The 14,197-nt window shown below is 42.9% G+C and overlaps 1 protein-coding gene across 1 annotated transcript in view; it reads left to right on the plus strand.

The window, feature by feature from the left end:
* The window catches only part of LOC121959005 (PH and SEC7 domain-containing protein 1-like), a 69,266-nt gene that overhangs the window by 2,180 nt on the left and 52,889 nt on the right, over positions 1–14,197 (plus strand). The window contains exons 2-6 of the mRNA XM_042508186.1: positions 5,466–7,737; positions 8,249–8,366; positions 9,229–9,593; positions 9,645–9,769; positions 10,506–10,973. Of these exons, the coding sequence (XP_042364120.1) occupies positions 5,743–7,737; positions 8,249–8,366; positions 9,229–9,593; positions 9,645–9,769; positions 10,506–10,973 (3,071 nt within the window). The 5' untranslated portion in view covers positions 5,466–5,742. The remainder of the gene's footprint in view (positions 1–5,465; positions 7,738–8,248; positions 8,367–9,228; positions 9,594–9,644; positions 9,770–10,505; positions 10,974–14,197) is intronic.

Consider the following 14,197-nt stretch of genomic DNA (forward strand, 5'->3'; position numbering starts at 1 on the left):
TCTCCTCTGCGTCGCTCCTCTCACACACTTTCTGTGCCGCTGCATGAGTCAGAGGACCGTCTCTTTTGTCTGAATGTGTCTTTGAAGGCAGCGGCAGCAGAACAGGAACGAGCTGGAGACAGGCGCATATCAAACGCAAACAAAGTCATGTCTCTGAAGACAGCTCTGACATTCTCTCTTTAATTCCAGTTGGTTAATTATGATTCAGTGGAAGTTCGTCGAGTATTTTGGGCATGAGAGTGAACCCTCTGCCATTTCTTGGGAATTCGCAGGCTAGGCAGCCGAGCCAAATACAGTATGATGTAACATAATATGTAGAGAAATCAATGGTGGTGAGTGGATGATTAGGGGTTGGATGTTGCACTGCGAATATCCCTCGACACTCATTAACTTAATACAAACCCTGCTAATCCTCCCGGGCTTTAATGTGTTACTACCTAAAACTGCACAACCTGTCATAATGCTGAAATCATAGCTGCGAGTGCACCACAGTGCCAGCAACATGCACGCTGAGAGCTAATATTAGCATGAGCCCCCTCCACCAACACCGACGCCACCTGCACCCCATCGTATCCAGGGAGCTAATATTAGAGCTGCACATGCTGCCCGGGGTTTAATTACCTGTGTGATTTGACTCGTAAATGCCCGACTGCAGACCCGATGGAGTTTATCCATGTGTGTGTGCATGTGTGTGTCCTTGTGTTGTGACCCAGAAGGACAACAAGAGGATGAGTCATCAGTATAGAGCAGCTGTGGGGTTTATTTTGGTTATTAAGGTGTGTTAGGTTTTATATCTGGTGCTTTTTACAGCTTTCCCATCAGGTCTGTTTTTGAAATGATAAGATAAGCTAACTGGCTGCTGGCTGTAGTATCATATTTATTTTACAGTACATATGGTCATGTAGAGCAGGACGATATGGCTTTAAAACAATATTGCGGTATTTTAAGGCTATATCATGATATATTATATACATCTCAGTGTTTTTAAATGTCCTTTAAACTAATGTTAACTACTAAAATACAAAATTATTGAATAAACTGCAGTTACAATAAAGTTAAATAAAGAAGCCACTGTTATACAATAAAGTTGAAATCACTACTGTTATGATAAATTATAAAAAAAAAAAAAATTAAAAGCAGTTATAAGGAAGTAAAAAAAAATACTTTGTTATTTTTAAATTAATCAAATCTTATTTTAAAGGACCTGGCTCTTCCCAGGCCAGAAATGTTGATGTTTTTGCTGATTTGAAGCTTCCAGTCAGCAGTTGGATGTTAGTTTTAGCAAACAGTTAAACCGTTACTGCAGTGCCATTAACCACAAGGATTCACTCACTGTGAGCGGGCAACAAACAGTCAGCTCTCCAGTTTATGTATTACTAATATTTTCAAGTCACACCGGTGCTCCATGGTTGCAAAATGTTACTAAATAGTCACGAACGGAGCTCTGCAAATACAAACACACGCCACACCTGCTCACACTACCGCTACTACCACTCATTAAGTTAGACTGTTATCGCAGCACCGTTATACATGATGATTTATGCTCTGTACGCTGGAAACAAACTGACAACTCTCCAGCTCAAATATTAATAGTATTTACAAATCGCTGCGGTGCTTCATGGTCACAAAATGTGACTGAACAGTTACGGTCTGGAGCTCTGCAAAAGCTCTGCTGTGTGTGTGTGTGAGAGAGAGGCAGAGAGCGAGGAAACCGAAACGCTGGTGGCCTATAAAACAATGCAATGATTTATACTCAGTGTTCATGAGAACAACAAAATTGAGATGATCAAATTTTTCATATGCAAAATCCAATCCAAAAAGTAAACATTTAATATGTATTTTCACAGCAGAGTAAAATACGTAAATATATCATACTAGGATCAGTTCAGCTAATTCATAATAACTGAGGAGTTGCTCTGTAAATCAAGCAGAGCACGACGGCAGGTGGCGAGTGGTGATGGTCTGTTTTTGTTGTAACTGCTGGCACAGCAGAGATGGTCCCACCAGGACCGCTGCCAAGCTGGACGGCTGTCAGAAAACTGGGCACCAAAGAGTTAACACTGCAGCACTGGGAGTTAAGGTTAGAGTATGGATCCAAGGAGAGGACAGAAGGACACTATTCAGACAAACAACTACTGTAAGACTCAGTTTCCTCTTATATTTCTGCTCATGGAGCTCAAAGGTTGGAAAAGTGATTTTATTTCTCCAATAAAGATATAAATTATCTGTAAAATAACATATTATTTAAGATAACATTGGCGATCCTGCTTTCTAATAACAGTTTAAGTATAACAAAAAAGCTTTGCACTATTCCTAAATTCTGATTTGTTTCCTTTCTAGATACTTTTTAAAACAAAAGTTATAAAGTGCTTTGCATGTATAAAAACAATTTAGAGCTGCAGTGGAGTAAAATATAATAAAAATAAAATAGAAATGAAATACCCAAAAGAACAAAATTAATATGGAATAAAGATATGTTTTTTAAGCTTATTTTAATGTATTTTTTTAAATTAATCTATTATGTTTCTATTTAATAAAAACACTTTTAATTGAGCTTTTATTTCAAACTTTTTTTTATTAATAAAAAAATAATAAATGAATTTAAAAAAAAGTTTGAAATAAAAGCTCAATTAAAAGTGTTTTTATTAAATAGAAACATAATAGATTAATTTAAAAAAATACATTAAAATAAGCTTAAAAAATTTCAATTTCAATTAGAAATATTTTTAGGAGAATATTAACAATAAGATGCATACAGCCCCAACAACCTTCACTAATAAGGTAGTACAACCTGTACATTCTACATATCTTGTGAATAATTTTATACACATTTTGAATTTTTTGAATGTCCCTGATATTTGGTATTTCAGGTAACTTTAGAAACTATCTGCAAGCTGTAATGAGAGTTAAGTAGGAAACTGTGATTTGTGATTTAGGTGAACTGCTCCTTTAAACATGATCTCACTGCAGAGGAAGAGCGTTGTGTTGAATCTGCAGTTGTGTGTTTCTAACATGGACCCTTCTGTAACTCTACACCGTGGTTCCTGTCCTCTGGACGCCTGCCAGCTCAGCTCTCTCCTGCACATACATGACGCCCTCATCCCGCCTCAGCGTCTCTCTTTATGGCTCCTGCTCTCCATCCATCTCTCCGCTGCTCCTTCTCTCACCCGGCTTTATCTCTGAAGCTTCCCTCAACATCTGTCTCTGAGGATGAATTAATGGATCAAATGAAGTTCAGGCCCATCAGCTCTTTCTCAGGATCGATACGGTTCTCATACAGACTCGCTCTCTTTGTGATGAGAGCGATGACAAACCATATCTAACGATAATCTCTGTAGATCTATGATCGGCTCTGTCACATTCATGACGTCTGTCCACTATCCACATCCATCTTATTGATTTCTAAACAACAGAACAGAAAAGAGATTAAATCTTGTTTTCTTCATCATGTTTCTGTCTGTAAACAACGTGCAGAGATTTCTGCAGTTGCAGACTTTATTAGGCTGTGCTAAAAGGGATAGTTTGGATTGACTGAAGTGATATTAAATGAGATACGTCAGCGTATTACATATAGTCGGTCAGTGTGCTACCTGTGTAGAGAAACTGAAAGGACTAGTATCACAGAAGCTCAGCATTGCATTGCTGTGAATTAATGCAAAAATGAATAAAAAAATCAATATCAGTCAAGTGGAAGCTGTGTTAAGAGTATTTTCACAGCTTCACCTTGCTTTCAGACAGCCTGTTCCTTTGGCACTGCATTTTATTTGCAGTATAACCTTTTTTAAAATATTTTTTTGTAGGAATTAACATACATTTATTTTGTTCTTCTACATTATAACTTCAGTATAAGGCAACGGCAACATAGCCAGGGTTTTATAAAGCATTGTATTCATTAATAAAGAAATAAGCCTTTAATTGTTATCATAATGTCTTAAATCAATCTTTCAAAACATTTTTGGGACATGAGAAGTTGGGTTTATAAACCATTTTTTTCTAATGTTGCATTGTAAAATAAGTGGTAACATCTACTTTTGGTCAAATAAATTATTTCCCAAATTCCTCTTCTTAAACTCGTCACCATAGAAATCCAGGCACTGAAGTGCTTTTTCATGGTAGTGATCAGATCTACTAATCATCCCGGTGGCTTTCACCTATTTCTGTCACTTTTATGATGCAGCCGAGGAGCCACATCGTCTTCCTCACACCTTCATAGACAATGGGACCCCGTGGAGCCACAAAGGGCTTTTTTTTGTGAATGGTGTATCTGCGGGAAGAGTAGCTCCGAGGTGTGAAAACAACAGAAAGATAAGAGTGTGACAAATGGAGAGGCGGCAAAAGTTGTTAGAGACAAAGACAGACTTTATTTATCTACAATGAAAAGAAAAAAGGTTAATAAGGAGGCTGATAGTGAATGTGAGATCGAAACAACATAACAAATGCTGCTGTGACTCCTCGCAGTGAGGCCGGCTGAAATAATTAAGAATTTGAGAGGCTGAGAAGATTGTCGGGCATGTTTGGTCTCTTTGAAGACGAGGGCAGAAACATCAGTCGGGGTCGAGGAGGGAAAGTGGCTCGCCTCACGCGCCAACTCTCCCACAAGTTCTCTTTGTTCTGTCAACTTCGATTCCCAACACACACGTTCTCTCCCACTGCTACCATACGGCAACTCCAATCTGTCGCTGCTGGCACCGTCCTCCTCTGACTGACTTTATTTTTTTTTACAGAGTTCTGTTGTGGGCGGCTTTATTGGCGTTGAAAGTTGTTCTGCATGAACGCTAAAGAGAACGGACAAAAAAAAGTATTCAGATTAGCCCAGTCGAGAGATTTATCTTAACAAAGAAAAAAAAGGATTAAACACAAAATAACAAAGACATTTGTGTGAAAAAAGTTGTGATGAAGTGTTTGGTGCACGATGTGGTCATCCTGGATCTGATGTTTGACTCATTAACAGAAGGGGAGAAAGTGTTTAGCTCCTTTAATTGAATTAAAATTCTAATACGACAATGTAAAAAAATATGACAGTGTAAGTTTGGACTCTATTTTCCCATGTTTTTGTACTGTAAAAATATATATACACTGTTATTTAGTTATTTATTGCACCACACTGTCGGAGCACAGAGAGTAGTTTTAGCACAGACGGAGTGTAACCCCTTCTGTTAATGCTATGAATGAGCTCTGAAAGAGATTCACAGACAAGGTTAAGGAGCTGTAAAGTATCTACAGAAAAGGGAAAACGTTGGTGGTTCAAGTCTTTTCATGGGATTTGTTGACAATGATTAAAAAAAGTAACATAAAAGCAGCCTTATCCTCTAATGCTGGCATGATTTCAGTCGCTGCACAATGAGTGCATTAAGAGAAACTGGCAGCACAACTAACAAGCATCACAAATACTGGAGTATCCTGTGTGTATCTGAAATCACCTGAGGACACAGAAGATAATGCCGCCTCTTTTCTTTCATTCACAGGTATGAAGAATAGGGAGCTGTTGGAGGTGTCCCATGGGCATGTTTGTCCTCTGGCCGCTCAGCCTGTGTGTCTCTGCTCTGCACACAGACACTCTGGGAGGCAGAAGAAAGACCGTCTAAAAATAAACTGACACGCACCACCACCACCAGCACCAGCAGAAAAACAACACATACAAGAAGACAAAGAAGATCTTCCCTTTTGTTTTGGTCTCTTTCACCCCATCCGTCTCTCTCCCTGCTCCATTTCTGTGTCCTCATTACGGCCTGAGAGGAGGTCATGTCCCAGTCTGGAAAAGTCCTTCATTTGTATGTGGAAGTGAGGTCTGCCCCAGATCAGAGTGGAGGGAAGGAAGGGATCGCTCAGGGGCATTCGGTTCAGGACAGTCCAGCGGAGCTCCTGTCTCAGCTCGCGAGCCAGAAGAGTGTCACCAAGGCGACCACGGCTCATCGCCTGGTTCGGGACAGCACGCCGTCTCCCTCTAGAAACAGTTTTCAGCAAACCAGCAGCTCCCCGAAAGTCACAACGCTTCGGAGTGATGGAGTGTCTGCCGTGATGCCGTCTTCTGGAAAAGTCTCTCCAAACTGCCGGAGGTTCAGGGAGGAGGAGGTCAGGGATGGCACGCGATCTGTCGTCACCTTCAGCTACATCGAGAAATCCAACGTAAAGACCGTGGACAGTCCACGCAACCAGAGAGGCCCCAGAGAGGAGCGATCCACCCCTTCTCACATCCGTAAAAGACTCAGCGACCCAGTTTGGTTCGGAAGTCCCAATTCCTCGTGCAGCTCCAGTCCTAAGCAGACTTTCCGATCTCCGGGAAGTCGCCAGTTTTCACCCAGCCTTCGCCAACCAGCTTTGGACCCCATCGGCAGGGCAGCTACCCAGAGGGCCGTAGAGGAGTTCGGCTCACCTCTGCTGAGGATTAAACTTGCGCATGCACTCGAGCAAGCCTCGGCGGCACACTACAAGCCCCGCTGTCAGTCCTGGGCGGGGTCTCCGGTTCAACGTCAGAACCTCAAAGAGCACGTTGTGGATAAGGCTGTTTGTGGGCTGCCTCGGAGCCCAGCGTCGGACCAGCTGTCCTCCCAGTCCAGACACCCGAAGCTGCAGAGTCCGCTTCACTGGTCGACGGAGGATAGAGCTGTCGCAGGAAGTCCAGCCACTAAAAGACACGTTCACAGGAACCCTTCACCACAAGGAGCGATCCTTCAACTTGGCAATAATGTTGCTGAGGGTTTGAACCAGTTAAGTGACAGTAAGTCCTCCTCGCCGGCTCACAGCCCCGAGGTCGCCCGCAGGTTAGCAGAGGAAGCCACCAAAGTATCTTCTATCTTTACCGAAGCGAGACGATCCTCACCGCACAACGCTTTAGGCGAGCCTGCTGGAGAATTTCACACTCCAGCTCCAAACGCACAAATGCTTAAGATGAACATCCCTTTAAACGACCAGCAAACGCCAGCAATTGACAACGCCGACTCTCACCAGCCCGAAAACTCGACGCACTCACACGAAACTAATAGTCAACAGGACGTTCACAAGTCAATTTTATCAGCATGTCCGAGTTCCCCCGCTATCCCTTCACGCGTCCTCCGTCCCTCTCATCCTCCAACGGAACTCAGCTCGCCCATGAGGGACCCCAGGTTATTCCAAGTGGATCTGCGAGCACCGGATACGCCGACGCTGCATCGCCGTCAGCTCCCGCAGTACGCCAGAGAGTCCTGGTCCCTGAGTTTGGACAATAGAGGAGACCCAAGCTGTTTCGAGAGAGGGGACTGCACTGAGATCGCACGCAGGCTTTTTATCAATCAGAGCGTCGAGGAGGCGCCGGTGAGCTGGACGTCCAGGCAGCAGTGGGGGAATCAGGTGGAGAACAGTCCGAGACCGGAGCCTGAATTTGGGTCTACAAACGACCAAACTCCTGATGGTCGATCCGGTCGCCATCGCAGGCCGCTCAGTCCAGCAACCCAGCAGAAACGTGCAGAGCAGAGGAGGAGGGAGATCCTGCTGCTGGGGCCGGTGGCGCTGGACTCTGCGGAGGAGGACGAGGGCTGTGAGGAGGAGGGACAGGGGAACGAGGTGGAGGGGAACGAGGCGGAGCAGCCGAGAGTGGAGGAGGCTCCAGAGGTGGAGCAGAACGGAGCGATGGGAGGATCTTCCTCCCGGAGCTCCAGTGGGGTGACGGGCAGCCTGGGGGACAGGGACTGTGTGTCCCCCGAGTCCAGTCAGTCCAGTCACCAGAGCAATGAGACCGGGGCCGCCACCTCAGGAATACAGGTGGGCACTGAACCAAAAAACTACAAATTACACTTTCAAATTTGATTCATTTATCTGCGTATTTTTATATTCAAAGCATTTTATTCAGAGGAGTCAATTTGCACAAACTGTATGCAAATATCCAAAAACATTGACATTATATATTTAGAGATAGATAGATAGATAGATAGATAGATAGATAGAAAGATAGATAGATAGATAGATAGATAGATAAACTTCCACAAATTGCTATACATTGCTGTAGTTAATCCTTGCATCGTCCTTGTGTACACTCTTTCATTTGTGGATGTTTTTCGGGGGTTCTCCCTCTGCAACAAGGAATTCAATGACAGCTCTTTGTTTCTAATGAACCTCAAGAGCAGTGGCCATGCTGAACTTTGCTTAAGCACTTATTTTTACTTTATTTTAGTTTATCTAGTTTTATTTTTATTAAGTGTATTTCCCAAAAATGGGGCACTATTCGTTTAAAGCTGCACTGCAGAGCCTCTCAGTGTGTCTCTGTGTGTTTCAGACGGACAGTGGCTGTGCAGTGCCCGTGCCCTCGCTCCATTGTCAGAGGATCGCTCGTGCCAAGTGGGAGTTTTTATTCGGGACCCCTACTGAGGAGGCTGCTGGCAGAGGGGAGAAGAGTAAGAGCGCTTTCTCCTCTTTTCCATCCAATTACTGCACTTTCATGATTAATCCACCGCTCAAAATAGTTCCCAACAAATGCATCATCTTCTCCTGTTTAACGTTTGCAAAAAAGCACGGTGACCAGCTGATTTAGGAAATTACTGAGCCTCTGTTAAAAGTGAGAAAACAATTGTGCCTTGTTTTTAAAGATTTATTAATTTATTCTGGACATTTTTTAAATATAATTTTCTGCCCTCTTTTTAACCCTTTGAAACCTGAACAAATTGAGCAGAAATGAGAAAGTAAATGGTCAGAAGTACAAGAAAAAAAGACAAAACAACAATAAACAACAAACCAAAAAAACTGTTTAAGAATTACAATAATTCTGTGAAAAACAAAAAAGGCAATGACCAACTTGGCAAGAAATTGCAAAAAATTAAAATTACATGGAAATTAGCTTTGAGAAAAGGGGAAAAATTATTGTAAAAATTATCACAAAAAAAAACTAAAGAAAAATGTCCAGAAAGTTATATTTGTAATTACAGTATATAAATATGTAGAATTATGTTACAGAAAAAAATAAATAAATGTTTTGATTTTCAGCACTTATTTTCTGTCATTGTCTTGTCATTGCTTTTTTTTCAAGTAATTTTTTTTTATAACTTTTTACTAATTTTTGCTCATTTTTGGGCCATGTTTTGTTAAGTAGTTCATTACACCATGTTTTTGGAAGAAATCAAACCAGTGCTCAGGTTTTAAAGGGTTAATTATGGTTCTGGACCAATTACAGCAGCAAGTGATCTAAATATGTTCTCTGTTACAACAGGGAATTAGCAAATATAGACGATCACATTTACTTTTAACTCTTTCTGTCTTTAGACTCTCTGGAAACCTCCACTGCTCCTCCCAGCGGTAACTCCAGCGAGTCTCCCACTCCGACTCCCCCGTCCTCCCTCCCTTTACTTTCTGCCAATCACGAGGTGCAGCACGTCGAGGTCGAGCTGGTGACACCTCCTCCCGCCGTTATTGGGACTTCCCCCAAAACTGGCATCATTCGTCGGACGTTAAAGTACTCAGAAACGGACCTGGACGCCGTCCCGCTGCGCTGCTACAGAGAGACAGACATTGACGAGGTGCTGCTGGCAGAGCAGGACGACGACGACTCTGCGTTTGGAAGTAACCGCAGCGTGCAGGGCAACTCGGGGACAGGAAGCAGCCCACTGGGGGGGCTGGCTTATGGGAGGACAGATAGGGGGAGAGGAGGAGGGAGGGAGGATGGGGAGGAGGAGGAAGATGAAGAAGAGGAGGAGGAAGAGGAGGAAATGGTGAGCTGGGCCAGTGTGAGGATGCAGGGAGACAACAGGAAGCAGCAGTATGCAGCGGAGGAGGAGCCCGAGGTGTTCAGACACCTTCTGAAGAGGTGAACACGAAACACACACAAGATCACAAACACTCGGCTGCAGCAGGATTTTCCCCTGACCCACATTCTGATCTGAATCTGGATCTCACTCGTAACCTAATTTTCAAGTGGAAATGAAACATGTTTGGTTGCATCCCAACAGAATATCAGGTCCTGACGGGATAAAAATACAGTTTTAGTCTCTTTTTATGCCTCTGAAACAGCGATAGCCGTGGTCAGAGACATTATGTGTCCGGGTTGTCCATATTTCCGTCTTAATATTAAGAAAGCCTTGAAGGTGAAGGGATGACGGACTTTTGTAGGCCAACCTGGAAGTCAGCGTCTCACTGGTTCCCTCGTCAAAAACCTTATGGGATTTTTGAATGGGATTTTCGATTATCGCCTAAAATAAGCTCTGTGACAAACGCAAGTTTATGATACTTACAAGTTTTGTTCAGCATGATAATCTTCACAGACGAACACCCCTTGTGTGTGCTGTGAGGCGTAAAGCAACCTACTGTTAGCCTATAAGCTAACTTCATTGTGGTCGCACGACTTAAACGCCACCACCCTGAATTGTTCAACGTCTGATTTGATTTAGGGCGCTTTATCTACAAAACTCTCTTCTGTCAGTGGGACCTGATCTATGAGCAACTGGACTGGTTCGCTTAGACTGTGAGGCGATAATTCAAGTTCTAGATGTGTTTTAACATTTAACTGTTGTTGCAGTGTTTCTAAAACGTCCCTCTCTGTCCAGACCGATGGAGACGTTTTTTGACAACCACCACCCGGCCCTGAAGTCCCCCATCCTGGTGTCCGGTCCTCGCTGTGGTGCGGAGGACACCTTCAGCCGCCACTTTGAGAGCATCATGGAGTCCCACCGAGCCAAAGGCACATCGTACAACAGCCTGGACAGCGAGGAGCTGCTGACCTCCAGCACCCAAACCGTCCTGACCTTTGACCTGCCCACATTGACCCCTGCCATCCACGGGCCGGTCTGTCAGAGCGCCAGGCAGATCGTCCAGCTCAGCTTCGCCCCGCTGGCACACGACGAGAGGCCCAGTCTCTCGGATTCCATCTTCACCGTGACGGGGGACTCGGACGCCACCAGAGCCCCGTCCAGCGAGAGGCTGAGCAGCGAATCAGACGACACGCCGCCCAGAGGACATCAGTGTTCGCAGCTGGGGAGCAGCTGGTACAGCAACCCGTCCTTCTCATTACCAAGGTGAGTTCAGAGTTCTCCCACGTAGTCATGAAAAATGTGTGAAATCCTTAAATGTATGTGTTAGTGGCCCTCGGTTAGATTTAGGATATGAATCATGGTTGGATTATCTCCCTACAAAGGTGCTGAATTACGCATTGATGATATGATATGATTCTATATATATTATTGTTCCATACATCCCTGTTCTGTGGTTCGATAAAAGCAGATTCTGTTATCCTCTTTTTAATTTAAAAAAAAAAAAAAATTACTTGCTCATTTATTGTTTATTTTTTTATTTTATTTACTTTTTAAATATATTTTCCTGTTTAAAAAGAGAAAACAACAACAACAGAAATTGGATTATAGTAGATGTAATGCTGGTTAAAAACAGTTTCAGTCATACCAAGTGTACTATAACTTTCTATAATCAATCATGCAATATTCTGAAGAAAAAAAAATGATGGTTGGGCACCATCAGGGCGCATATTTATTGTTCCATGACTTGATGATGTGACTTAAAATAACTCGGTGTTGACTTTTGGTTTGACACAAACCCTGGTCTCCTGGTTCAAACTGCTCGGTTTGACTCGTCTTACTCTTTGACTTCCTCCTCTGCTCCTGTTGCATGACGGACGACCGCTCATGTAGGTCTCATGAAAACAGCCTGCTGGCTCACAATTACATGTGTTATTTAGGGCTTAAGGTACATTACTTTTCATAGCTATAAGCAAGAACAGAGACTGAGAACAGCCTGACACACGTCAGGTTAGAAAGGGACCAAATTGCGTGTACTGATTTTTTTGGCCACTTGGGGGCAACAGAAACACGCTGTAAACACAACAAATATAAAATATGCCTCATGGAAACACATCAATTTCAACTTGATAAACTCCCATTTTTTGCAAAGAAGTTTTTACGCTCGCTTGAGGAGGTATTTCAGGCAATTTGAAAAAGCCATATTTTGCAAAACTGCAGTAGAAACACTTTTTTGGCTTTTCTAGGTCACATGATGCTATGGCTATGTGCTTGTCAGTATGAACTGGCTCCCTCTTGATGCAGCAGGAGCAACAAGAGCTGTTATCACTTAACTCTTCAAAAGTTGAGCAGATCATCCGGAAGTTTTGAATCCACAATTCCTCTGTGAAATCTTGGACTATCACCTTCCGAATGTCCCTCATACGTGGCCGCTCCCACGTATAAGGACCTGGCCTTTCCAATATCGCTCCATAACACGCCTGCGTCACTTTAGATTGTAAATAATGATGGCTAGTGCGGTGGCTGCAATAGAAATAAACCTGCTAATGTTTTGAACATCAGTCGACTGGATTGTTATCACCAGAGGAGAAGTCGCAGAACATCACTCAGTGGAAACGCAGTCAATTGTGTTTTATCAACATTTCGAAAATATCGCTTAAGTTTTGTGCAAATCTGTAATGGACACCCGAGTGATGATAAATCTGGGTCATGTTGTTGGTGCTTTTTCTATTTATCTGCACTCTGAAATAGCACAAGAGTTGCACATTTATTTGAAAGTATATGAGGATACAGTTTTAGGAAGGTCATTATACTTATTATTGGCTGTCTGTGTTCAGCAGAGAGACTCAAACTGAACCTGGTCTCATATCAGTCTCTGCCCTAAGGATGAGATGTTCGTATATTCTTATTAAGGAGCGTCAATAACTTGAGTTTTTGATGTTAATTGAGTGTTAATGCAGTGTTGACTGCCGTTATTTGAGGTCAGTACCCTGTTAATGGACTGTTGTCAGCCTCCAGACGGATGAGTGTGTCAGTGTGTGTCCTTGTGCAGAGCGCTGCTGCAGTGCTATTCTGGAGCCGAGTGGCTTTAGAGTGAAGGTCGCTAGAAGGCTGCCTGTGGTCCCTCCGCTGTCTGCCAGCCAGCCGTGCATGTGTGTGTGTGCTTGTATATGTGTGTGTGTGTGTGTGTGTGTGTGTGTGTGTGTGTGTGTGTGTGTGTGTGTGTGTGTGTGAATCCATCTGTGCATACTCCCATGTCTGTGTGTGTTTGAGTGTGTGCATGCACGTGTGTCTTGAGGTGATTTTGGATGGTTGTATACTTGAAGTGCATGCTTTGTGTGTGTGTGTGTGTGTGTGTGTGTGTGTGTGTGTGTGAGACAGAGGCAGATGGCTGCTGCAGCAGTGAGGGACTCACCTTGACTGTCAGAGTCCCAAAGACTTTTGTTGTAACTCTCCACACTCTCCCACCTGCAGTTCAGGAGAATATATTTTAAATTCTGAGCCGTTTTGTCTTTACGTTGAATGCAGAATATTCCCTAAATGCAAAACAATGCAATCAGAACCAGATTTATTACCAAGAATTGGTGTTTGGTGCAGAGAATTAACGCATTAAGAGGAAATAAAAATGCAAAGTGCTGCAACAGTCTTGATGCATTTTACACGCTTCTTTCTGAGCGATAACCTGAGGTAACAGTCTGTTATCTGAGGAAGTGACGGTCACGGTGCTCATGTGTGGTGACGGTGAGGTCGACCGGCTCTGTGAATGTCACCCTAACTTACTGTGACAGCACTGCAGAGGTAGAGAGGGACTGCGCCGGGTTCGCCTTGTTGCTTTGACCACTAGATGGTGTAAGAGGACAACAATCAAACTGCAGTCAGGTGCTTTTTGATGAGAAGAATTTGATGCAGGTGGGTGACTGAGAGCTGCAGGGACTGAGGTTTGTCTTTGTGTGTGTGTCTGTCACAAAAAACTCAACTTCAAAAGGAGATACTCTGGGGGGTTTTTGCATGCACTGATCAGTTTCGAGATTTTGATCTTTCTTTGTTTCTTTCTGGCCTTTATTTCTTGAAAATACCCAAAATATATATTTATATTTTGAATTCAAATTCCTGCTTTGCCAAAAAAGTACATATTTAATTGGATAATGCCCCATATTCATATAATTATTTAATTCAAAAAAATAATTAAAAAATAATTGTGTTAATGCACATAATCAGCTGGGGAAGGTTTAATGGTGATCTATTTTTAACCTATTCACCTGGATTTTTTTGTCTAAAAATGTGTCTCTCAAATTTCCAATAAGTTGCGCGTAAATACACCAAACTACTTAGTTTTATTACGCTGGTGATAGCCATGGTCAGATGCGTTATGTTTCCGCCTGTACGTCCCATTCTCACGATCGTGAATATCTCAAGAACATATCCTTCAAAGCCTAAGTTGTAGAAAATTTGATTTCTACAAATATGGTGAAAATTGATTTTTTGTTTTG

The sequence above is a fragment of the Plectropomus leopardus genome, chromosome 19 (genome assembly GCF_008729295.1).
Source record: "Plectropomus leopardus isolate mb chromosome 19, YSFRI_Pleo_2.0, whole genome shotgun sequence".
Classification (NCBI taxonomy): domain Eukaryota; kingdom Metazoa; phylum Chordata; class Actinopteri; order Perciformes; family Serranidae; genus Plectropomus; species Plectropomus leopardus.